The sequence below is a fragment of the Moschus berezovskii genome, chromosome 2, assembly GCF_049115385.1.
Source record: "Moschus berezovskii isolate FMDL1 chromosome 2, NW_MosBer_1.0, whole genome shotgun sequence".
NCBI lineage: Eukaryota > Metazoa > Chordata > Mammalia > Artiodactyla > Moschidae > Moschus > Moschus berezovskii.
Genome location: NC_142461.1, coordinates 98707425 through 98733802, shown reverse-complemented (window position 1 = coordinate 98733802; position 26378 = coordinate 98707425). Strand labels below are relative to the sequence as shown.

General features: G+C 39.9%; 1 protein-coding gene across 3 annotated transcripts in view; it reads right to left on the bottom strand.

Annotated features, from left to right (window-relative positions):
* GPD2 (glycerol-3-phosphate dehydrogenase 2) overlaps positions 1 to 26378 on the bottom strand; it is a 163635-nt gene that overhangs the window by 88980 nt on the left and 48277 nt on the right. For all 3 annotated transcript variants that reach the window (XM_055396939.2, XM_055396938.2, XM_055396937.2), the window contains exon 3: positions 10111 to 10282. In XM_055396939.2, the coding sequence (XP_055252914.2) occupies positions 10111 to 10282 (172 nt within the window). The remainder of the gene's footprint in view (positions 1 to 10110; positions 10283 to 26378) is intronic.

The following is a 26378-nucleotide window of genomic DNA, read 5'->3' as shown; positions in this document are numbered from 1 at the left end:
TTCATTATAGTAAGTTTTCAGATATGGCATTATTTAACTATTTTTATATAGAAAGGGCAGAGTAATAGCTATGAAATAACGATCAGAGGCACCCAGGTAATAACACACAAATCAAAAAGTACAGACACTCTGTACATTAGTACCATAAACACAGTTATTAAAAGTCACATGCCCCATGAAGGAAAAATGATGTCATTTAAGGAAAGGGAAGTTTATCTTTCTTTAGAAAAGCTTTGGGCACTTATTTTTGGATTTCAGAAAGCCACTGAAATTAATAAGAAAAGTGACTAACCCAAAGGCTGTGTATTTTATATGAAGGATAAATTTCTCTAAAAAATAACACTTCTATAAAGCTGTAAAGCAATTCTGTCTGGTTAACCCTCATGATCAGGATTCTATGCTTTAAGCCTAGTGTTTTCTAACAGTAAATGCTAACATTATACAGAGCTATATAACATTGGATTGGTTATTATACCTATTTCTATTTTTATATTAGAAACAGATACACCATTAATGAAGACATTTGTTAAGTTAGAACATGTCATTAGCATACTTTGTGCTCCTTACACACACACACACTTGTTTATGGAGGCACAAAAATGTATTAAGCTATAACATTAATTATAGTTATACAGTTATACATAAGCGGTTGGATGGCATCACTGACTCAATGGACATGAATTTGAGCACACTCTGGGAGATGGTGGAGGACAGAAGAACCTGGCGTGCTGCAGTCTATGGGGTCACAAAGAGACAAGACGTGACTTAGCAACTCAACAATAACAGCAATACAATTTCAGGGGAATAAGGAAGTTGCTTATGTTGCTTTCTCTTTTTACTATTTTATCATAAAACCAGCCAATGTTCAAAAAGAGAAGGACTATCCAAACAATATAAAATTATGAAAAGAGAGAATAACACACTGCTGGTTTCCTGTTTACAAAATTCAGACATAACTAATTTTAAGTATTAAAAACATCCCATATATTCCACAAAAAACTTCCTGTGCTTGTAAACCTGTGTACTTTTTTGCTTCAGAAACAAATACAATTAACAAACTCATTTTTCACAACTTGTTTTTCAATTTACAATACATTTTAGCCTTTTCCCTGTAAATACTTATAAACCTCTCTGGATAACTGAATGGACCCAATTTATTAAAACCAAACTACACTAATTTTGTTAATAAATACTGCTGTAAGTAAAATTTTGATCAATATGTCACTGTAAGTTTAGCATTAAACTCTTCTCCAAACAGAGAAAATTTTACATACATATATTTTTACATGTATGTATATATATACATATATGTATGTACACACACATACACACACACACACATATTTAAGTCATGGTTGCCTCAAAAACAAATACCTCATGAACCAAGATGTAGTGAAACTCAGAGCGGAGTAGTTAGATCCAAGCCTCTGTCTTGGTGGAATCTGAGTCTAGAAACTGACTAAAGTAACCAAGATTTCAGTTCCTGAAAGGCAAGAGGTAGGGAGAGGGAAAGAAGGCAGACCAGTGCTGGAATGCCAGGGCTCAAGAAGGGGCTGCTGACCACTGCCTGGTGCTGTGGACCATCTACTGTGACATGCCCAGGAGGCAGGAGGAGGGACCCAGCCTGGAGGGGAAACCTGGGCCAGGGCACCACCAGCTGGCTGGGGGTCGGTCTGCAGGATGTCCAAGATCTGAAGCCTTGATTTGGTTCTGAGAAAAGTCTCTGGGGAGACTTGAAGGGGGCAGTAACTATATCTGTAAGAGTTTAATGTATGGAAACAGAGAGTGATACAAAGCTGATTTACAATGGAAGAAGGAAAGAAGTAAATGGAAAAAAGTAAAACAAAACAAACAAAAAAAAGATGTAAAGTAAAAAATATAAACTAAAAGCACATGGCATCCAAATCAATGGAGACGGACCAAACATACCTACTGAAACATAGATTCTATCAAACACTAAAAAATAAAGAAAAATCCTGCTATTTGTATTTTATCATAGACATACTAAAACAAAAGGATATAGAAAATCTAAAAACAATATGAAACAAATTCTGTTATGGTATTTTTCCAGTTTCACTGGTGCTTATTATATTTATAATATATATAGTATATTGCTGTGCTTAGTCACTCAGTTGTGTCTGACTCTTTGCAACCCCATGGACTGTCGCCTCCCAGGCTCCTCTGTCCATGGGGTTCTCCAGGAAAGAATACTGGAATGGGTTGCCATGCCCTCCTCCAGGGGATCTTCCCAACCCAGAGACTGAACCTAGATCTCCTGCATTGCAGGCAGATTCTTTACCATCTGAGCCACCAGGGAAGTGTAAAAATATTACATTATATTATTATTAAATATATTTATATTTAATATAATATATAAATTACATTTATATTAATATATACTACATTTAATATAACATATATATTATATTAAATTTACATGGATAAATTTTAACTTTTATGAAATCAAATTTAAACAGGAAAATGGTTTCACTGATGTCATGCTTAAAAACATTCTTTCTTACTCCATTTTTAAAAAATTTCTTCTAATAGGTTTGTGTTTTACTGTTAAATCCTTGGTTCACAGACAGCATGATAAATAGAATATAAATATATGTAAATATAAGCATAATTTTGGGAAAGTGGACACTTCGACAACATTTATTAAATAACCAATAATCACAAATATGAAATGCTGCCTTTATCATATCCTAAATTTTATGTATTCAGATCTATTTCTAGCCTCTTACTTTTGTTCCACTGGTCTCACTTGTTTCTTTTGCAAACTATTTTAATTAAAGTAGCTTTAGAATACGCTTCAATACTAACAGACCTCTATCTCCTTTATCATTATTCTTTTTCAAAATTTATCTGCTGCTGCTGCTGCTGTTAAGTCGCTTCAGTCGTGTCCGACTCTGTGCGACCCCATAGATGGCAGCCCACCAGGCTCCGCCGTCCCTGGGATTCTCCAGGCAAGAACACTGGAGTGGGTTGCCATTTCCTTCTCCAATGTGTGAAAGTGAAAAGTGAAAGTGAAGTCGCTCAGTCGTGTCCGACTCTTAGCGACCCCATGGACTGCAACCTACCAGGCTCCTCTGTCCATGTGATTTTCTAGGCAAGAGTACTGGAGTGGCTTGCCATTGTCTAGTAAATCTCAATTTACTAGTAAGTCCCCAATTTTTCCAAATACCTCTGGCACAGTTTCTCTAATCCTCCCCACCGCACTCCTGACAAAGACAGTCACTCTAATCACTGAAACACATCAAATTTCCAGATTAGTACCAATTGCAACCTAGGCGTGAGCGCGCGGAGTCCAGCGGGTCGGGTCCGCCGGCAGTGCCCGGTGAGGGCGAGGCTGAGTCCCTACGGTCCGGGCTGGGTGCCGCGACCCGGGCGGTGGGTGCGGGCCCCAGGCGCGGCGTGGAGCTGCTGGCCGGTCGCGCCGTGGCCGCGGGGCCGGGTGCGCCGTGGCCGCGGGGCCGGGTGCGCCATGGGGCAGCGAGGGCTGTGAGGCATTTCTAATTAGCAATGTCTAGGAAATAGCAAACTTTCATCTGTTGCAATTCTACTGTCCTAAAATAGGGCAGTGGTGGAAGAGGGTGAGGGGTGCAGGTTTGTAATTCCCAGAATGTACTATCTTCCATTGCTGTCCCTATTCTGCATCTTTTTTTAACACAATCCTCATACTTCCTGCTTTTCACAAATCCTTATGCAGAAGAGTGTTGTTATCCGCCATTATATCTGAGAACCTTCAGGCTCTCCACAAGGTCAAGACACTTAACTGAAGTTCATGGAGCTAGTAAATGATGAAGCTGACTGATCCCACTCTGTTCTAATCTCATAGCCTTTGTCCTTACTCGCTATCCTATACTATCTTAGACTTGAAGGGGCTGCAGTGAGAATTCAGGAATTATTAGCCAGGCACCATTCATAAGCTGGAAATATATACACATTTTTAAATAGGAGAACTACAATTAATGTTTTCTTCTAGCAAGAAGCAGTATTCTCTGGAAGCTGAATTGAAGTCATAAAAGTTAAGCTTACAAATAAGATTTTAAACCAGAACGGGACTAGTTGATCCCTGATACATACAGGTAGTCACATAAAAGAACAAAAAGAGCTGAAAAAGAAACATCTTGAAGCCCTCTGAGGGGGTGACTATATCAGATTCTCCTCATTCCAGCTCTCTTTTGGCGGCCTGCATGTTCAAGCTTCTAGGTTGTGCTCGTGTCCAGGGACTGGCCACGGAGGTGTTAAACAGAGAAGCAATTTCTATCGATCCTAGAGACCTGCCCAAGAACGTGAGGAGAATTGTGCATATTATGTTTATCAAATAATATTCCCAAATGAAACAAATGAAAATTGATTCCCAAGAAAATGCAGATGGTAACAATGCAAATAAATTTTCATTATGAAAACCTCAAGACTTTTTCTCTTCCTTCTATGGTCTTTGTTTATTCATTAACAAAATCTCATTTGGGCACAGTATTTCATCAAAAACCTTGTGCAAACATTTTTATACAAGCCCTTTAACATCTAGCAGTTCCCCCAAAACTTTGATGTCCTGAAAAATCTAATTATTACTGGTAACTTTAAAAGATCACAGTAATTTATTTTTGTCAAATGTGACTAAAGATTAATGGATACAATCAGGAATAATTTGGTAAAAACATATCAAATGCAGAGAAAGCAAAATTTGTTGTTAAGTGAAGCATCAAATATAATAAAAGAGCAAATTCCATGAATGAACAGCAACAATGCACAATTCATTAACCAAATGCCCACAATCATTTCACACTTCAGAGGGCTACTGATATGATCAGAAATTGTTGTTAAAGGATAAATATAGATTAACTTCAGCATCTCTATACATTTTAATTACAAATGCTACCCTCAGAGGGCTACCAGCATAATAAAGGAAATAAAAACTATGGATTTGGGCTTCCCAGGTGGCAGTGTGGTAAAAAATACTCTTGCTGAGGCAAGAAACACAGGTTCAATTCCTGGGTCAGAAAGATCCCCTGGAGAAGGAAATGGCAAGAATACTCCAGTATTCTTGTCTGGAGAATCAAATGGACAGAGAAGCTTAGAGGGCTACAGCCCCTCTAGGCTTCTCTGTTAGAGTGGTAGAGTCAGACACGACTGACTGACTAAGCATACACACACGCAAACTATGATTTATCCATCACTTTTATAAATTGCAACTCCATACACATAAAATAAGACATTCAGTCGATTATTTTAAAAGACAGCAATTGATACGTTCAGTTCAGTTCACTCGCTCAGTCGTGTCCGACTCTTTGCGACCCCATGAACCACAGCACACCAGGCCTCCCTGTTCATCACCAACTCCCGGAGTTCACTCAAACTCATGTCCATCGAGTTGGTGATGCCATCCAGCCATCTCATTCTCTGCCGTCCCCGTCTCCTCCTACCCCCAATCCCTCCTAGCATCAGACTCTTTTCCAGTGAGTCAACTCGTCGCATGAGGTGGCCAAAGTATTGGAGTTTCAGCTTTAGCATCAGTCCTTCCAATGAACACCCAGGATTGATCTCTTTTAGAATGGACTGGTTGGATTTCCTTGCAGTACAAGGGACTCTCAAGAGTCTTCTCCAGCACCACAGTTCAAAAGCATCAATTCTTCGGTGCTCAGCTTTCTTCACAGTCCAACTCTCACATCCATACATGACCTCAGGAAAAACCATATCCTTGACTAGACGGAACTTGGTGATGGAATTCCAATTGAGCTATTTCAAATCCTGAAAGATGATGCTGAGAAAGTGCTGCACTCAATATGAAAGCAAATTTGGAAAACTCAGCACTGGCCACAGGACTGGAAAAGGTCAGTCTTCATTCCAATCCCAAAGAAAGGCAATGCCAAAGAATGCTCAAACTACCGCACAATTGCACTCATCTCACATGCTAGTAAAGTCATGCTCAAAATTCTCCAAGCCAGGCTTCAGTAATATGTGAATCGTGAACTTTCAGATGTTCAAGCAGGTTTTAGAAAAGGCAGAGGCACCAGAGATCAAATTGCCAACATCCGCTGGATCATGGAGAAAGCAAGAGAGTTCCAGAAAAACATCTATTTCTGCTTCATTGACTATGCCAAAGCCTTTGACTGTGTGGATCACAATAAACTGTGGAACATTCTGAAAGAGATGGGAATCCCAGACCACCTGACCTGCCTCTTGAGAAACCTGTATCCAGGTCAGGAAACAACAGTTAGAACTGGACATGGAACAACAGACTGGTTCCAAATAGGAAAAGGAGTACGTCAAGGTTGTATATTGTCACCCTACTTATTTAACTTATATGCAGAGTACATCATGAGGAACGCTGGGCTGGAAGAAGCACAAGCTAGAATCAAGATTGCTGGGAGAAATATCAATAACCTCAGATACGCAGATGACACCACCCTTATGGCAGAAAGTGAAGAGGAACTCAAAGGCCTTTTGATGAAAGTGAAAGAGGAGAGTGAAAAGGTTGGCTTGAAGCTCAACATTCAGAAAACGAAGATCATGGCATCTGGACCCATCACTTCATGGGAAATAGATGGAAAAACAGTGGAAACAGTGTCAGACTTTATTTTGGGGGGCTCCAAAATCACTGCAGATGCTGATTGCAGCCATGAAATTAAAAGATGCTTGCTCCTTGGAAGGAAAGATATGACCAGCCTAGATAGCATATTAAAAAGCAGAGACATTACTTTGCCAACCAAGGTCCGTCTAGTCAAGGCTTTGGTTTTTCCCGTGGTCATGTGTGGATGTGAGAGTTGGACTGTGAAGAAAGCTGAGTGCCGAAGAATTGATATGTTAGGAGGTATTAAACAACAGCATTTTCTTAGCTGTTACAAACTATAAGTATTTTTAAAATCTTGTCAAGATTCTGCTCTGAAAATTCTTACGTTTTCAAAATCATCATCATCATCACTACCATCACCCAACAATCAAATGCTAACGTACTAATCAATGTTCTTTACTGTCCAAAGGAAAAATGTTTGTTCAGCAAATATTAATAATAAACTCCTTGAGGGCAAGGCCACATCTTATTAGTTTTTATATTCCCAGAACTGGTTTAGTGGTTGACTCACTAATAGTATTATTACCAACAGCAGAACAAAACAGTGGAAATAACTTAAAGAATCATTATAAAAAAATGAATACCATATACATATTTGAAAGTAACACACTGCAAAGTAATGACTACAGTATGATCTTGTCTATGTTTTCCAAAAGACATAAATATAAAAATTTCACAAAAGCAAATATAGGTGAGACTTTTCAAAAGGAGGTATGGTACAAAATGGACTTAATTAGGAGCTGCCTTTTCACTATTGCACTCAAGATCCGGCAACCCACCCTAATTCTCTGAGAAGTTGACTTTACAACTCCCCTTTCCTCCCTCTAGTTCTAGGTCTCCATTTAAACAATCTCTTGCCTTCACAGAATCTTTTCTCATTTTCTTCTCATCATTGATACCCAGTCAGTTCTCAATTTAGGATTCTACCCTATCATGTATTTTCTCTGCCCCAGCTCTGACACATAAGGGAACACACACACACACACATATCCTTTTCTAACCAGAGCAAAGCAAGCCCTATTCCTACCATGTTATCTTTCACTTTGTTTCTGTCTCTGAGAAATGCTTCTTACAGTCCTGCCAAAGCTAAGATACATCTTTCTTAGTCCATACCCTGTATTTTCCTAAGACCTTGTCCACATGCAGCCTTCTATTATTTGAATATCAAGGTTCCCTTCTGAGTCTATAGAAATATTCAAATTGCGCCTATCTTAAACGAGTGAAAGAAAAAAACAATTGCTGCACATATTGCCTCCCTTATTCATATCCTATGACATCAGCAAGTTTCATCCTCTGTCCTGTGTCTAGATCTACCCATGCATGCCTCTTCCTTATTGCCTACCCTTTCCTCAACACTAACGCTCTCTGGAGTCTCAGAGTGGCCTGTTGAGTAAAGTCCAAAGGCCTTTCCCTAGTAGGTCAGGTCCACTACTGCCTTTCCACGATTCTCTCATACCCTCCCCCACACAGCCTGGATGCTCCCAACTGAAACATCGGTTGTTTCCCACACACATTGTTCTTTCGCATGCTCCCTCAGATTGGCACACTTTCAGCAAGCAAGTTTGGCCTATTAAAATTCTACCTGTGCTAAATAGCAGCTTGCTTTATCCAAATACAACAGTGCCCCTGAAACTTCTGCAAGGCACACAGGATAACTCAGTCTCCACCAACAAGAACTACAGAACTGGGAGCAACCTCAGTGTGCTGCCTGGATCAATCATCTTTGTATTCACATGTAGTACCTTCAATATTGCATGCATAATACTCAGCCAATATTTGTCTGAAATGAAAGAAAAAGAACTGCCATATATTTCTGTACATAGCATGAATACAAGTGGGGACCTGAAGAAACATATTTTTCTGAATCCCACTGGGAAAATGACACCCTTGGACACAGAAAATTGTCATCTGGTAACTTCTAATCTCTGGGGTAGTCCCAGGACAATTGGGGCAGTCCCAAACAAGATCTCCCATGACAAGGGAATACATCCTTTCCTCCACTCTTTCTCCCAGGCCTTCAGGGGAGAGAGTTGAATTCAGATCTCTTGAGGGATCTTCAACCATTCTTTCCCTCTGACATAACGTGCCCCAGGATAATCTAATTCAAATTATAAACCATGGATGGAAACAGAATTATATAAAAATTAGGGTCTGCCAGGCAACAGAATAGGATCCAGGGCTTATATTGCAAATTTACCATTATCTGGAAGTGACAAAATGGACCTAGGCTACGATGTCTACATGGATCAAATCTCAAGTGAGGGTCCTATGCAATCCTAGTAAAATCTAGGGCATTTTTTTGCTTAGGTATGCCTAATCTCAAGAAATTTATTTCATTTATGTAAGACTAAAATCTATCAGATACACAAAGTAAGTCCAGAGTGGATGTGGTAGTAACTTCATCTAATAAAAATTATTCCAAGTAACAAACTATCACCATTGAGTATGAAACTGCAATGAATATTGAACCATACATAGTATCTAAAATAATCTATAGTCAAAATTCCTTACAGCAGTAAGCCCAACATGCTGTATCTAAGAACACCACAAAGGATGATTTTCTCAGGACAATTGGTTCTAAAAGTCTTTTTGCCTTCATGTCATTACTGTCAGCTATCATACTGCCTACAATTTATTTATTGTTTTTTGCTTTGTGTGACAGGCCCTGTTTTAATTCTTCATGATTATGCATTTAACCTTCAAAACAATCATCAACAGAAGGTATTTTTTTCTTGTTTGAAAGATGAAGAAACTTAGCGAAATTAAGTAACTCGCTTAAGTGCCTGTGTGTGCCTGTGTGTATGTGTACACACACATACATACATCTGATAAAGCACCTGAGCCAGAATATGGAGCCATATTTCTTTGATTCCAAACTCCACACTAATAACCACAGGCAACAGAATCACATCATTAAATATATCATATGTAAAGACCACTGGATTTTCCCTACTAAAATTTCTTTCTTTATATATCCTGTTGCCATGTTGAAAGAACTTCCCATAAAGTCTTTCCTAAAACTGACTAAAAGAGTGACAGAACTACAGGTTAGCAGGTCTTTTTCATCTTTTACACATAAACTAGAGTTTCGCAAACTGTAGTCCATATTTCACTGGAAGAGATGATTTTAATAGAGAAACAGAATTATTTTAATAGATTAATTCATTTTAACAAATCTTATTAAAGATAAATCACTGACATAAATGTGATTTTAAATGATACACAGATATTTTTATTTCACATAAATGTACTTTATTATGTTAAAAAAACACCAGAACATCAAATAAATGAATTCACAGGCATATAAAGTTTTCTTTTTAGATAAACACATTTCAGTGTGAAAGACAGCTATATTTAATTTTAAAACTAAGTTCCTATATTTTAAAAATGAGAATGTGCTTCACAAAGAATGGAAAATGAAGAAGTGCAGTAGTAACATGACTTTCCAGCACTGAGTGCACATTTGTGGCTACATCGGGAGGAAAGATGAAACCTTCACCTGAGTTGCATCCATCCACACCAGGACTCACCTCTGGTGACCGCATCCAGGGCACAGCCACTTCCTGTTGCTCCTCCTCCGATGACAAGCACATCAAACTCAGATGTGTTTTTCAAAGTCAGTATCTGAGCTTCTCTGGAAGGAGGCTCCCTGTTAACAGGTTCTGAAACGTAGTCTGCTGCTTCAACAAAGGCCAGGTTCACCTGAGATAAAAGGAGACCATTTTCAGATGTTCAATTTAATAAATTTTACATTACACTAAAAAAAACAAGAGAGAGAGAGACTTGTAATGAAGATGATAACCAGAGCTAGACCAGAGTCCACAGTCCATATGGAATGACAGAATCAACTGCTTTGGAGGAAAAAAAAAAGTCCTTAAAATTCTTTGGGTTTTTTCCCCATGAATCATAGCTATTTAACTATGGAACACCTGGTTTCAGATTTGCTATCTCAACTGATTGTTTTGATTCCATACCCAGCCAAGTTGAATTACTTTGCACAGGGTACAGCAGTTCCCAAAGACTCTGTCTGAGACAATTTATAGGAGAACATAAGGAAATGTTTTACCTAGTAGCAGCCATTCATTCAGATAACATTTAAAAGTGTAGAAAGGAGGAAGAAAAAACACTTTATGCCTTTCTGCAATTTCTTAAAGGTATATGTTCTTAATTCTTTAACTTCCCTAACAAAAATACATTCTAGAGTTTGGGGATCTAGAATGCTCAAACTACCACACAACTGCACTCATCTCACATGCTAGTAAAGTCATGATCAAAATTCTCCAAGTCAGGCTTCAGCAATACGTGAACCGTGAACTTCCAGATGTTCAAGCTGGTTTTAGAAAAGGCAGAGGCACCAGAGATCAAATTGGCAACATCCGCTGGATCATGGAAAAAGCAAGAGAATTTCAGAAAAACATCTATTTCTGCTTTATTGTCTATGCCAAAGCCTTAGACTGTGTGGATCACAATAAACTGTGGAAAATTCTGAAAGAAATGGGAATATCAGACCACCTGACCTGTCTCTTGAGAAACCTATATGCAGGTTAGGAAGCAACAGTTAGAACTGGACATGGAACAACAGACTGGTTCCAAATAGGAAAAGGAGTACATCAAGGCTGTATACTGTCACCCTGCTTATTTAACTTCTATGCCGAGTACATCATGAGGAACGCTGGGCTGGAAGAAGCACAAGATTGCTGGGAGAAATATCAATAACCTCAGATATGCAGATGACACCACCCTTATGGCAGAACGTGAAGAGAAACTAAAAAGCCTCTTGATAAAAGTGAAAGAGGAGAGTGAAAAAGTTGGCTTAAAGCCCAACATTCAGAAAACTAAGATCATGGCATTGGGTCCCATCACTTTATGGGAAATAGATGGGAAAACAGTGGAAACAGTGTCAGACTTTATTTTTGGGGGCTCCAAAATCACTGCAGATGCTGACTGCAGCCATGAAATTAAAAGATGCTTACTCCTTGGAAGGAAAGTTATGACCAACCTAGATAGTATATTAAAAAGCAGAGACATTACTTTGCCAACCAAGGTCCGTCTAGTCCAGGCTATGATTTGTCCGGTGGTCATGTATGGATGTGAGAGTTGAACTGTGAAGAAAGCTGATCGCTGAAGAATTGATGCTTTTGAATTGTGGTACTGGAGAAGACTCTTGAGAGTCCCTTGGACTGCAAGGAGATCCAACCAGTCCATTCTGGAGGAGATCAATCCTGGGTGTTCATTGGAAGGACTGATGCTAAAGCTGAAACTCCAATACTTTGGCCACCTCATGTGACGAGTTGACTCACTGGAAAAGACTCTGATGCTTGGACAGATGGGGGGCAGGGGGAGAAGGGGACGACAGAGAATGAGATGGCTGGATGGCATCACCGACTCAATGGACATGAGTTTGAGTGAACTCCGGGATTTGGTGATGGACAGGGAGGCCTGGTGTGCTGTGATTCATGGGGTCGCAAAGAGTCGGACACGACTAAGCGACTGAACTGATGGCCAATGGGAATAATATTATATAAAGATTTTAGTCAGTGGTTTCCCCATTAAATGCTTTAACATAAAATTATAGATTATATATTTAATACACACTATTTCAATTTGTGAAAACTTTAACAATAATTGAAGCTGACCATAGTCCCCCTAAAATATAATGACCTTCCTTATTTCTATTAATAGTTCTTTCATTAGACTATAACTTATCATCTTAAATCAAGAATTATGTTCAGTTCAGTTCAGTTGCTCAGTCATGTCCAACTCTTTGCAAACCTCATGGACTGCAGCATGCCAGGCGTCCCTGTCGATCACCAACTCGCGGAGTTTACTCAAACTTATGTCCATTGAGTTGGTGATGCCGTCCAACCATCTCATCCCCTGTCATGCCCTTTTCCTCCTGCCTTCCATCTTTCCCTGAATCAGGATCTTTTCAAATAAGTCAGTTCTCATCACGTGGCCAAAGTATTAGAGTTTCAGCTTTAGCATCAGTCCTTCCAATGAATATTCAGGACTGATTTCCTTTAGGATGGACTGGTTGGATCTCTTTGCAGTCCAAGGGACTCTCAAGAGTCTTCTCCAACACCACAGTTCAAAAGCATCAATTCTTCGGCGATCAGCTTTCTTCATAGTCCAACTCTCACATCCATACATGACTACTGGAAAAACCATAGCCTTGACTAGACAGACCTTTGTTGGCAAAGTAATGTCTCTGCTTTTTAATATGCTGTCTAGGTGGTCATAGCTTTTCTTCCAAGGAACAAGCATCTTTTAATTTCATGGCTGCAGTCACCATCTGCAGTGATTCTGGAGTCCCCCAAAATAAAGTCTGACACTGTTTCCACTGTTTCCCCATCTATTTCCCATGAAGTGATGGGACCAGATGCCATGGTCTTAGTTTTCTGAATGTTAAGCCAACTTTTTCACTCTACTCTTTCACTTTAATCAAGAGGCTCTTTAGTTCTTCTTCACTTTCTGCCATAAGGGTAGTGTCATCTGCATATCTGAGGTTACTGATATTTCTCCTGGCAATCTTGATTCCAGCGTGTGCTTCATCCAGTCTGGCGTTTTGCATGATGTACTCTGCATATAAGTTAAATAAGCAGGGTGACAATATACAGCCTTGATGTACTCCTTTCCTTATTTGGAATCAGTCTGTTATTCCATGTCCATTTCTACTGCCTCCTGACCTGCATACAGATTTCTCAAAAGGCAGGTCAGGTGGTCTGGTATTCCCATCTCTTTAAGAATTTTCCACAGTTTGCTCTCCACCATGACCCGTCCGTCTTGGGTGGGCCTACACGGCATGGCTCTTAGTTTCATTGAGTTAGACAAGGCTGTGGTCCATAAGAATGACACTAGTCTTAAAAAATAAAGTTGTCCAAGTCAAAAGCTTTGAAAAACAGGTAAATATCTGTTTTTTTCCTCCAAAATGCTGATACTAGGTTCGTTCACTCTTTTGAACAATGCTCGTCACTGTTGCTCTAACAGTTATTTATACATAACTCCTATCCTCTTTTATTTAAATCATAGCAGCAGCACAATTAATAAGGGTATGTTTCTTTTCATTCTGCTGTAGGGGCTATGTCTGAAGTTCTGAGTCACAAGGCCAAGCTCCTTCCATAAAAGGTGATCTTAGCTCTGATCAAGAGATTGTTCTGATAAGTGACTTTTTAATTCATTTAAATAAAGCAGACCACATTGCTCCTTGCAATTGTATTAAATAATTATCAGGCCAATTGGTTTTTATAAAAATAAATCTAGAAGCCACAGAGTACATTGAAAGAAACCCGGATTAGAACTGGAGAGTCCTGCCTTTGGTCTTAGCACTTGTGTTTACTAGTAAAGGGACTTTTAACTAATTATCTCTCTGACCTTGGTTTTTTTCCTTTGCAACATGGACTGAATCCCCTATGAAGTCTCTGTCTCTGTATCTCTGATTTACTCTCAGTCTGAATAGGAAAATGAAGTGAAAGTAGTTGGTAAACTATTAATTGCACCAAAGAGGAGCTGGATTATTGTTAATAGATTCCTTAGTAGCAGGGAACAAGAAACTTTCAAAACATATTTTACTAGGTATCATAAAAACAAAAGGTTATAATCAGGTTCCATGATTTTTCAGGTAACTAATTCAGATTCCAAGCCACAAAAATCTTCTTCTTCCTTACTTAACTCCTCCTAACTGTCTGAACCATTCCCCCATGTTCATGTTTACTTGCATTTAAGGTAACAAGGTAAATAAACGTAACTAGCCGGGCTAGGTGCTGGGGAGAACATAATGACTTTCAGTCATGTCTCGGTCTCATTTCCTCTAAGGAGAATAATATATACATACACATATACACAGTAAGTACACACAAGAACAAATGACAAAATAGAAAACGGGGGGGAAAAAAAGAGCCCCATGCTATGACCATTCAGATTAGGGGGAGAGTCTTTCATTTGAGAGTTTCAACTGGGCCATGACAGATGGATAAGACTTGGACATGAGACTGACAAGTGACTAAACCGCCAGAGCATTTTCACACATCAAAAGAACTGTGCTGACATTTGCTGCTTGGTAAGTTTCCTAGAAATAGCTGAAAAATAACGTAAGGACTCTACTACGGTAGAGTTCATTAGAAAAGCCCCATTCTACTCTGCTAACAGGTGAATATTAAAGTCAGCTGAACCTCTTTAGCAAGTACACTAGATCGGATGGACACTCCTTTTGCCCATCTCTCCACTGACTATGCTGTTTCTCCTGTCCTCGTCCCCTGCCTCGTCCTTCTCAAGGGTACACTCTAACCTGTCTCATATTAACAAACAGTAAAAAATATCTCTTACATATGGTTCTATCACTTAGCCTAAAAATTCCTGAAATATCTCTATACCCTTGATTTTTTTACCACCTCACCTTCTATTCAGGCTTCCCAGGTGGCATTAGTGATAAAGAACCCGCCTGTCAATGTAGGAGACCTAAAAGGCATGGGTTTGATCCCTGGGTCTAGAAGATCCCTTGGACGAGGGCATGATAACCCACTCTAATATTTTTGCCTGGAGAAACCCGTAGACGGACAAGCCTGGTGGGCTACAGCCCATAGAAGCAACTTAGCACAGCACCTCCTACTCACTCCCCATTGCAGCTTAATATGGATTTTCAGGTGTATGCCAGCACCACTGTCATGACCTCCACCACCCACACTGACCAATATCTGTTATGCTGCAAAATCCAACGTGCACTTGTCATCCCTCACTTCAGCTGTCGTCTCAGCACACTCACTCACTTCATCATCTGGAAGACGACTACCTGAGATGAACCGCCCTCTCCCACCCTCTCTCTCTCTCCCTCCAGCTCTTGAACCCACTCTCTCCTAGTTTCCTTTGAATGTCTGTCTTCTGTGCAACTTTAATCACTGAGGTTCCTCTCGGGTCTGCCTATTTACTCTTCTCGGTTTACTGGTAACTCTATCTAGGGAAGCTCATCTTTCTCCGTATCGTCAGATATGTTGTATACCACACTGACTCTCAACTGTGTTCTTCTGTTCCAGAACCTGGATACCAAACTACGTGGATGGAACCTCCATTTCAATGTCTCACATATATCTCAAAATTCTACTGATACAGTTTATCTCCCCAAACCTTTTTCTCTATCATTTTCCTCATCTCAGTAAAGGCATCATTATACACCCAGCTGCTTGTGCCACTTTCTTAAGTCTCATATCTGATCAGTCAGTGAGTTCTATAAATTCCAACTCCTAAAGAATTCTCACATCTATGACATCATCTTCACTGCCCTCTTTCAATCCAGGTACTTTCCCTTTCCTCTGTCCTAAAATGATATTCTCCTACAGGCCTTCACACAGTTACCTTTCCTCCCTCCAAATCACTCTCCATACTGCAGCTGGGGTAATCATTTAAAAACCCAAATCATGTCATTTCCATCATTTCCATGTGTAAAACCCTTCAAGAGCTTTCAACTCACTATGAGATTAAAGGTAAAGCATCTTCATGCTAGTTTCTAAGATCATTCATAGGTTTTCAGAGTAACTTAAAACGAACAAAGAAATGCACAGCACTAAGGGCTGGTGGTGATACAACACAACTGGAACTCTCTTATACTGCTGATGGAAATGCAAAATAATCTAGACGTTTTGGAAACAATTTGAGAGTTTCTAAGGACTTTCCAGGTGGCACTAGTGGTAAAGAACCTGCCTGCCAATGTAGGAGACACAGGAGACGCAGGTTCAGTCCTCGGGTTGGGAAGATCCCCTGGAGTAGGAAATAGCAACCTGCTCCAGTATTCTTTCCTGGAAAATTCCATGGATAGAGGAGCCTAGCAGGCTATGGCCCATGGGGTCACAAAGAGTCAGAAGAAACTGAACACGCACAATAAAGGTAAACATACACTTACCATACAACCCCCCTGCCAAGGTGATTTACTCAAGAGAAATCAAAATCTGTGTTGACATAAAAACCTGTAGGCAAATATTTACAGTGGCTTTATTTATAATTTCCAAAAATTAGTAAAAACATCCTTCAACTGGTGAATGACTAAACAAACCCTAGTGCATCTATGTGTCAGAACTGGCAATAAAAAGAACACTTCTAATAGTTGCGACCACATGAATGGATCTTGAAAGCATTATGCTAAGTCACAGGCTGCCAAATTATGGTTTTCTACCCAAATGTGGCTTCTACCTATTTTAATAAAGTTTTATTGGAACATGGCCACTCACAATCTTTCATGTGCAGTGCACGACTGAGATAGCAGAATGGAATTTTTTGCAACAGAGACGGTAAGGCCTGCAAACCTAAAACATGGACTACCTGTCCCTTTACAGAAAAGTTTGCCAACTTCTGTGCCAAGTGAAAGAAGTGAGACTCAGAGGTCTCACTCATAGCACGATCCATTTACATGACATTCTGTAAAAGCAGAAGTATGGGGTCAGAAAACAGACCTGTGATTGTCAGGGTTTGGAAATGGTGAGGGGTAGAGGGGATTGACAACAAAGAGTATGCTTTTAAGGATCAGAGAAATGGTCCATATCTTCACAGTAGTGGTAGTTATATGACCATATGCTCTTGTCAAAATTCACAGAACTGTGTATTATAAAGGGTGAATTTTGCTGCATGTAAATTATGCCCTAAATGATACTTCAATAAACTTGATTTAAAAATAAGTAACCATATACACAGCAATTACGTGCCAGGCATTATTATAAAGGTTTTACTTTTTACTCATTTAACCCTCTCAATAACTCTTTGAGTTAGGTACTTCTAGGATCTCCCATGTACAGAAAGAAGAACCGAGACACAGAAGTTAAGTCCCTGGCCTATGATTACACAGCTGGTACATGGTAGAGCTAGGAACTGAACTTACACAGCCTGGTGACAGAGACTAAGTTTTTACATTGCTGCAACATGGTGTGTGTGTGTGTGTGAGTGTGTGTAAGTGTGTGTGTGTCTGTTAGTCACTCAGTCATGTTCGACTCTTTGCGACCCCATGGGCTGTAGCCACCAGGCTCCTCTGTCCATGGAATTCTCCAGGCAAGAATACTGATTCTACATATAATTTGATAAAAAAATAAAGAAACAGACTAAATAGTTTTAATAGGATGAGATATTACCAGTTGCCAAAAACAGAAAGCTTGGGGGCTTTTTTTTTTCAGTATGATTCTGTTGTGGAGGTTCTGCTGCATAGTCCTTCCAAAAATACTTAAAAATATATATATATATGGCACTATTGAGGGTAATTTATTTAATTTCTGACACTACATTTAAAATAACATTTTATTTTTGTTTATTTTTTTTTCATAAAAGCTGGAAAGTGTTGCAACTGAGAAGCTAAGCACCAAGTTTATTTTAGAGGCAGTAAACACAGCCTAAGGCCCTCCTTATAATTATGACAAGAGAAAGACTCATTTGGGCTTCATATGGCTTTGAGTCACAAAAACACATCTGCACTCTACCTTCCCTAGAAATATGTTGATTGAGGAGAAATAAGAGAAAATCAGCAGGAATAAAACAGTAGCGGTAAGTAATAGCACATTTTAAGAAAAGAGGCCTTTGGACTCCAAATTTTCCCAGACCTGCTAATAAAACTGCCTTGTTTAATCAAGACAGCCTGATTAAACAGAAATCTGGGAGACAGACTCCATTAGAAGACTGATACTGAGATTCTGGGAGAAGCCTTGGAAAAGCAATATGCCCTAAGTCACCTGAGAAGACACCTTACTCACCACCATACTTTCTCATGCAATCAGTGTGCAGTGGATGCCCTCAAGGAGTCTAATCTAGAGATTAGAGGACAGAACAAAGAGCAAATTATACTACTGCTTAGTACATTAAAGGGAGAGAAAACGCTATAAGAGCCATAGGAGGTATCCCTGACCCAGATCTGAGAAGGCTTCATAGATAAATCAGGTCAAGAAAGATTCACAGGCATTAGCTGGGTGACAACACCAGATATGGAAGTAGACACAGCATGTGATAAAACCATAAGTCACTGTACTGAATTGGTCAGCACACTACTTTCTTAAAAGCATGAGTTACAACCCAATATTTAAAAATTGTTCTCCATATCTATAAGCTTGTTTTGCTACATTTGTTCATGTTTTTTAGATTTCACATATAATTGAAAATATACATTATTTGTCCTTATCTAATTTCACTTAGGATAATACCCTCCAAGTCTTTAGGGCTTCCCTGGTGGCTCAGACAGTAGAGAATACGCCTGCATTGTGGGAGACTAGGGTTCAATCCCTGAGTTGGAAGATCCCCTGGAGAAGGGAACGGCTACCCACTCCAGTATTCTGGCCTGGAGAATTCCACGGACAGAGGAGCCTGGCGGGCTGCAGTTCATGGAGTCACAAAGAGTCAGACACAATTGAGCGACTAACACTTTCGTTCTGCAGGTCTACCCATGTTGTCACAAATGGGAAGATTTCATTCTTTTTTTTATGGCTAAATATTTCACTGTATGTATGTGTGTGTGTCTGTGTATATATATATATACATATATATATATACACCAGATCTTCTTTATTAATCTGTCAGTAGACACAGGTTGCTTCCACATCTCAGTTATTTTAAATAATGCATCAGTGAACACTGGAGTGCACGTATCATTTTGAATTAGTGTTTTTGTTTCCTTCAGATAAATACCCAGGTCACCACAGTTCAGGTGGGGGGATAGCAGAAATAGGTGAAAAAGATTAGGAGGTAAAAATTACCAGTTATAAAATAAATAAGTCACAGAGATGTAATATACAACACAGGGAATATGGGCATACTATATATGACATACAATACTGTAACAATTTTGGCACATAATCTGTATTGGCATATATTGGTTATTTGGCACATAATCTACAATAAATCACTATACCTGAATCTAGTATAATATTGTGTCAGCTATATTCAATTTAAAAATGATTTAAATAAATAACAAAATTTGTTATATTTCACATAAACATTAAGATTTCTATCTGAGATCAATCTGCTGAAACTGAATAGTGGCCGCTGCCCTTAGGCAGGGAGAAGGAAATGGCAACGCACTCCAGTGTTCTTGCCTAGAGAATCCCAGGGATGGGGGAGCCTGGTGGGCTGCCGTCTATGGGGTCGCACAGAGTCAGACACGACTGAAGCGACTTAGCAGCAGCAGCAGCCCTTAGGCAGGGCTCATGCACTCTTGTTAGCCCAGGATTCCCACTCACTGGCCTGACACTTTCATCCTAGCAGTCTGATCCCTTTAGGCATATAGGCTTGCCAAGCCTGGCCTAAAGACAGGACAAGCCCAGCACCACTTCAGGATCTATTACCTAATTCAGCCCCTGATGTCTGAAGAAACGAGAGCCCAAGACACAAAGCAAACTGTCTTATGCCTAGCCTAAGTCCAAGTGAAGCTCCCAAACAGAAAAAAAATTCTTATCTTGGTACAATTAGGAGTATATCCAGTATTTAATATTTTACTTTGATGTTGTTATCTCTGATTATATTTAATGATAATGGGCTGTGGGGAAATAGGTAGTTTTTTTTTCTTTAACTCGTAAGCAAAGATTCCTCTCCATGTTAAAAAGATAAAATTCCTCCAGCATTCTGATAGCAAACATATAGCTTTTGTCAAGAGATGGGCACATAAAACATTTATATAGAATTGAAAGCCAAGTTCATAACTGTTGAGAGTTTACATCTCAGAGAACAGAATGGGATTCAGAATGAGATCGATTTTACTATATCTGTACACAATTAGACTTGCAAATTAAAAAAAATATATATCCTAGACATTTGCAACTTCAGGTGAGACAGAAAACAAGATCTAATAATTAGTGTCTATTTCTGAAAGAAGTGCATATTTAAAGACCACAGGCAATTAACAGCCAGGTTGTCCTGTAATCATGTAGAGTAATAATTGGAGAATAAGGTAGGGTTTCATGCAAATCACTTCTTACGGCAACTATCACTCTCACTCTCATATTTTGTGGTTCAGTTCTATCTTGATAATGGAACTGTTAGATTTAAGGGGAATTGCTTCATGTTTTGCTGTCACTGAAAAATACTATATTTTTATATTCCTGGAAAGGAATTGTAATAAGCATCTCCTTAGAGTGACTCTCAAGATGTCTTAATGACCCTTCACCTCCTGAATCACTTTGTGATGCTAAACAATGATGTTGCTCACATTTCTCAATGTAAACAAACCGGGTGAGGGATTCATGATTACTCTATAGGAAGAGTGGCTAATGGGTGGCCCCTCATCTCCACTGGGGACCACAAGAGAAAATAAGACAAGTCCAACTTTCGGTGGGGGTGGGCTGAGAAAAGAGCTCTGGCTCACCTTGAAGGTGCTATCTCACCCTTAAGTGGCCGTGATTCCTTTGAGAAATCACAGAGAAGATATTTTAATACCAATCACAACCCAGCCAAATCATTAAATTACAACACTCTTATAGCTGAAAAGCAGGGAAAATACCCTTTGGCTCTGTCTGAATCTACTTCAATTAAAATCACATCACTACATGATCTGAGGTCTGAGGGATATGTTTTACCAGTTAAGTACTTTAAAGACACAGAATATGTGTTCAGAAGTGTCCAAACTTGATATTGGGTTTCCCAGGTGGCGCTAATGAAAAAGAACCTGCCTGTCAATGCAGAAGACTTAAGAGACATGGGTTCGATCCCTGAGTGGGGAAGATCCCCTGGAGGAGGGCATGACAACCCATTCCAGTATTCTTGCCTGAAGAATCTAATGGACAGAGAAGCCTGGCTGGCTATGGTCGGCAGGGTTGCAAAGAGTCAGACACGACTGAAGTGACTTAGCGCATTCGCGCACACGCGCGCGCGCACACACACACACACACACACAAACTTGATATTGCTCTTCAGTTGCAATAGCGTACTGAGGATAAAAGGATCTGGAGAGGAAGCCTGAGAGCAGGGAGGGAGGAAGAGCTGCTGCAATCCCACATACTAGTAAGTCAGGTCCCTTGGGTCCCACCATGACACAGCAGGGCGCATCCTCTGACCAATGACGAAACTGAATTTTGTTATTCCTTGGGCAAGTAACTGACAGAATCAGAATCCGATCCCAGGTTGGACTCCGAATCACCTGTCTTCATCTCTGCTAAGTTATCTTTCCCTATATGTGTGAGGTACGGAGGGCCCTAGATCACCAGTCTCACTGGCACCAGCAGTGCAGGGAGCTGCTGACGGCAGCCAGAGGAAACAGAAGTCGGAGGGAAGTTGCTTTACAGGGAGCTGCTGATGGCAGCCAGAGGAAACAGAAGTCCGAGGGAAGTTGCTTTACCCAGGGCCAGCCACACTGGGCAGTGACACCCAAGAATCCACCTAACAGCATTTTTCCTTAAATGTTTCCCTGACACATACATTTGGAAATGGACACAGAACCAAAACGGGACTCACTGTCCCCCTATCCCTCTCAGGTGAATCAAATGCTGACCCAATGAGGCAAAGGACTGCTTCCAAGCTTCACAATCCAGACGGCCCTTGGTTGCGTTTTAATTATATGTTCAAAATACTTTGGGGTATAATTTATGATGCATGCTTTCCATTTCTCTGTGAATTATTTCATCAGATATATAAACATTTATAACTTTTCTAGTTTATACGCACAAGCATATAATTGGATCTCAGAACTCCTTTGTTGAAAACAATCACACATTTTGAAATAAAGCAAGTAAAATTATTTTGCCTAACATTGCCTAATATCTTAAAGCATCTATGTTCTTAATTTGCAAACTCTACCAAAAGGAGGCCTACCTAGCATTATCACAATTTAACTATTAAGCTGGAAAATGGGAAGAGGGGAGCTAGTGGACTTTTCCCAAAGCATTTACAGAAAGTTTCCTCAGTCCCACAATATTCCTAAAAAGTTTCTTAAAGAGGCCTTAAAATGGATAAATAGTTGAAAGTGAAATGCAAAGTCAAATCAAAATGAATGTCAACGTCGCTCAGTGAGCAACAGCCTAGAAGCTCACCAGCTGTCAACGCTAATCATAGCTCAGCCGTTGACTCACTGTGTGACCTGCCACAGTACAGTTAACCTCTCGGATTTTGTATGCCAGCAATAAAATAGCATCGCAAACTCCTCGAAGGCCTGATGTGAGTTATAACTCAAAGATATCGCCATGGCCCTACTTTGGGAGCTAAGTGTTAAATAAAAACCAAAATTAAAAGGAAGATGATAGGATGCACTTCAAAGAACATTTCCAGCTCTGTCTGCATAATTTCAGTGCTTTAATGAAACATGCCTCTGAGAAGCATATAGAGTTATAGCATATAGGTTAACCATATAGAGTTAAGAATAGTTTCAACTGGCCTCCTGGAAAATATAGTGTACCGAGAATCCTCATCAAACTTTAGATAAAACAGACACAGCCCCAACAATTTGGTTGTGTTTTTAAGAGAAAAAGAGTCCTTCCAGGAATCTATCTGCAGGATTCTAAACAAGAGAAGAAAACAGATGATACAGTCTTTGACATAAACTCTAAGGATAAAACTCTCACAAAAAGAAAAAGAAAAAAGAAAAACCACACAGTTCACTTGTCAAACTGGATTAGAAATTAAAGTCAGGACACTGATTTAATGACTGGATGCTTATCAAAACATTTCTCTTCTTCCTGAGAACACTACTGGACTACACTTCCCACCTTCCTTACGGTTGGTCAGAAATGATCTAGTGAGTCAAAAAGCTATACAACATGGCAAAACCACTAGAATAAAGGGATACAGGTCCCTGAACAACTGCAGGAAACAACTGCCCACTTATCCACTTTGAAGTGTAATGTGAGCAAGAAAGAAACTTTCACTGTGATAAGCCACTGAGCTTTGGGAGACGCTTAATATACCAGTTAGCTTAACACACAGATATGAGATACGTTTAGCATTGCAACTCAATATTTACAATTCCCATACTTTGTCTGTTCAGAATCTTCTGACAGGTTAGGACCCACCATTTATAGAAAAATAACCCATAGAGATGTTGCTATTGTTTAGTTGCTAAGCTGTGTCTGATTCCTTGGGACCCCATGCCAGGCTTCCCTGTACTTCACCATCTCCTGGAGTTTGCTCAAACTCATGTCCATAGAGTGCATAGAGATAAATCTCTAAAAGGACAGATAACCAAATGAGAGCCCCAGCAAACCATGAAAAGTGAAAGTGAAAGTTTCCCTCAGTCGTGTCCAATTCTTTGCAACCCCATGGACTGCAGCCTGCCAGGCTCCTCTGTCCACGGAACTCTCCAGGCAACAATACTGGAGTGGGTTGCCACTTCCTTCTCCAGGAGATCTTCCCAACCCAGGGACTGAACCCAGGTCTTCCACATTGCAGGCAAACTCTTCACCGTCTGAGCCACCAGGGAAGCCACCAGCAAACCCACCAGCAAACCAAGGTGCAGAGATATTTCTACTTTCATGGTTGACATAATGCTGATGCTGATGGCTTTCTAAGCAGATGGGTGAACCTTGAAGCCTATCATTCAACCACTAGTCCTTTCTCCTCTTAAACATACAGTCTTCAAAATATACAGTCTTCATATGGTGTCTAACACTACCTTCTCTATTCATAGAGAATTTCTCAGGCAAGAACACTGGAGCCAGTTGCCATTTCCTACTCCAGGAGATCTTCCTGACCCCAGGGATGGAACTTGCGTCCCTTGTGTCTCCTGCATTGGCAGGTGGATTCTTTACCACTGCACCACCTGGAAGGCCATCTAACACTACAGTTCCCACCTAAACATTAAAATCAACAAAAATGAAGACTGTTTAAGGACAGTTGCTATTACAGCACTCTCTAAGATTTTTTTAAAAAGAAAGGCTGTTCATGAACCTATAAAGAATGCCACTGGAGATGGGGACTATTTACTCAGAACAAACAAGTCTGGTAGCCAGAATTGCCTCTGGTAAGCATAAAGCCAATGAGTCATGTGCTAATTGAGGCTATATCAGTGCTCAGGAAGATTTCGACTGATTTCAAATCCACATACTCTTTAGCTTAGGAGACAGAAGTATGTTTACAACCGAGGTTAAATTCTTAAAGATATTCAGTTCAGTTCAGTTCAGTTCAGTCGCTCAGTCGTGTCCGACTCTCCGCGACCCCATGAATCACAGCACGCCAGGCCTCCCTGTCCATCACCAACTCCCGGAGTTCACTCAAACTCATGTCCACAGAGTCGGTGATGCCATCCAGCCATCTCATTCTCGGTCGTCCCCTTCTCCTCCCGCCCCCAACCTTTCCTAGCATCAGAAAAGCACATGTAAAAAACAGTTATATTCAACCAAAGATACTATTGAAAAGTGACACTTAAGTAGAATCTTTGCAACTGACATTTTCTCAATTGGCATCATGTCCTAAATGGTATACTTATGATTTTAAGTATAATTTTTTAAAATTAGAGCAGTTTTAGTTTTATAGAAAAATTGAGGGGAAATTCCAGAGATTTCCTATATACCTCCTAACCTCACATAGGCAGAGCCTCCCCCATGATCAACATCAATCACTGGAGTGGCACAATTTTTACCAAAGATAAACCTGCACTGATACAGCATAATCACCGAAAGTTAACAGTTTACTTAAGGGTTCACTCCTGGAGTTAAACATTCTATGGTTTTTGGATAATATATTATGACATGTATCCATCAATGCTCTAAAAATCCTCTGTGATCAGCCTACTCACGTCCCTGCATACATCCATGGCAACCACTGATCTTTTTACTATCTCCACAGTTTCCCCTTTTCTAGAGTCATATAGTTGGAGTCACACAGTAAGAAGCCCTTTCAGACTGGCTTCTTTCACTAAGTAATATGCATTAAGGTCGCTCCATCTCTCTTCATGGCTTGATAGCTCATTTGTTTTTCAGTGCTGAATAATGCTTCACTGTCTGGATGGACCACAGTTCATTCATTTATTCACCTATAGTTGGCCATTTTAACTGTGTCTAAGTTTTGGCAATTAAGAATCCATGCACAGGTTTTTCTGTGGACATAAGTTTTCAGCTTCTTTAGGTAAATATCAATGAGTGTGACTGCTGGATCATATAGTGAGAATATGTTTATTTTTGTAAGAAACCACCCAACTGTGGTGTTACAAAGTGGCTGTGTCATTTTGCATTCCCACCAACAATAAATGAGAGTTCTTTCTGCTCCAAATCCTTACTAGTATTTGGTGTGCTTATGATTTTGACTCTGCTTATAATTTTGATTTTTTCTTGACTGATATTCCTCTTAACTTCAAGTTTCTGTAACCTCCACCAGTTTCTCTGGCTAGCAGTGAATATAAGCAGCATTATGTCAATAAAAAACTCAGCTACTTAAAGAAACCTGGTGCTGTATCTTTGTTATTATTCCTAACAAGGCTGCTGTTGCTGCTGCTGCTAAGTCACTTCAGTCGTGTCTGACTCTGTGTGACCCCATAGACGGAAGCCCACCAGGCTCCCCCGTCCCTGGGATTCTCCAGGCAAGAACACTGGAGTGGGTTGCCATTTCCTTCTCCAATGTGTGAAAGTGAAAAGTGAAAGTGAAGTCGCTCAGTCATGTCTGACTCATAGTGACCCCATGGACTGCAGCCTACCAGGATCCTCCATCCATGGGATTTTCTAGGTAAGAGTACTGGAGTGGCTTGCCATTGCCTTCTCTGCCTAACAAGGCTAGGTCTGTCTATTTCAAAACTTTTATATCCTATATGGGAAAAAGAAAGTAGTATAATGGATATTAAAGACCTGCTAACATGTTAGGTCCTGTGAAGACTGGATTGTGTATTTCTGAGTTGGTTAGTGCTTGGCATGGGAGAAAAGAGACATTATCC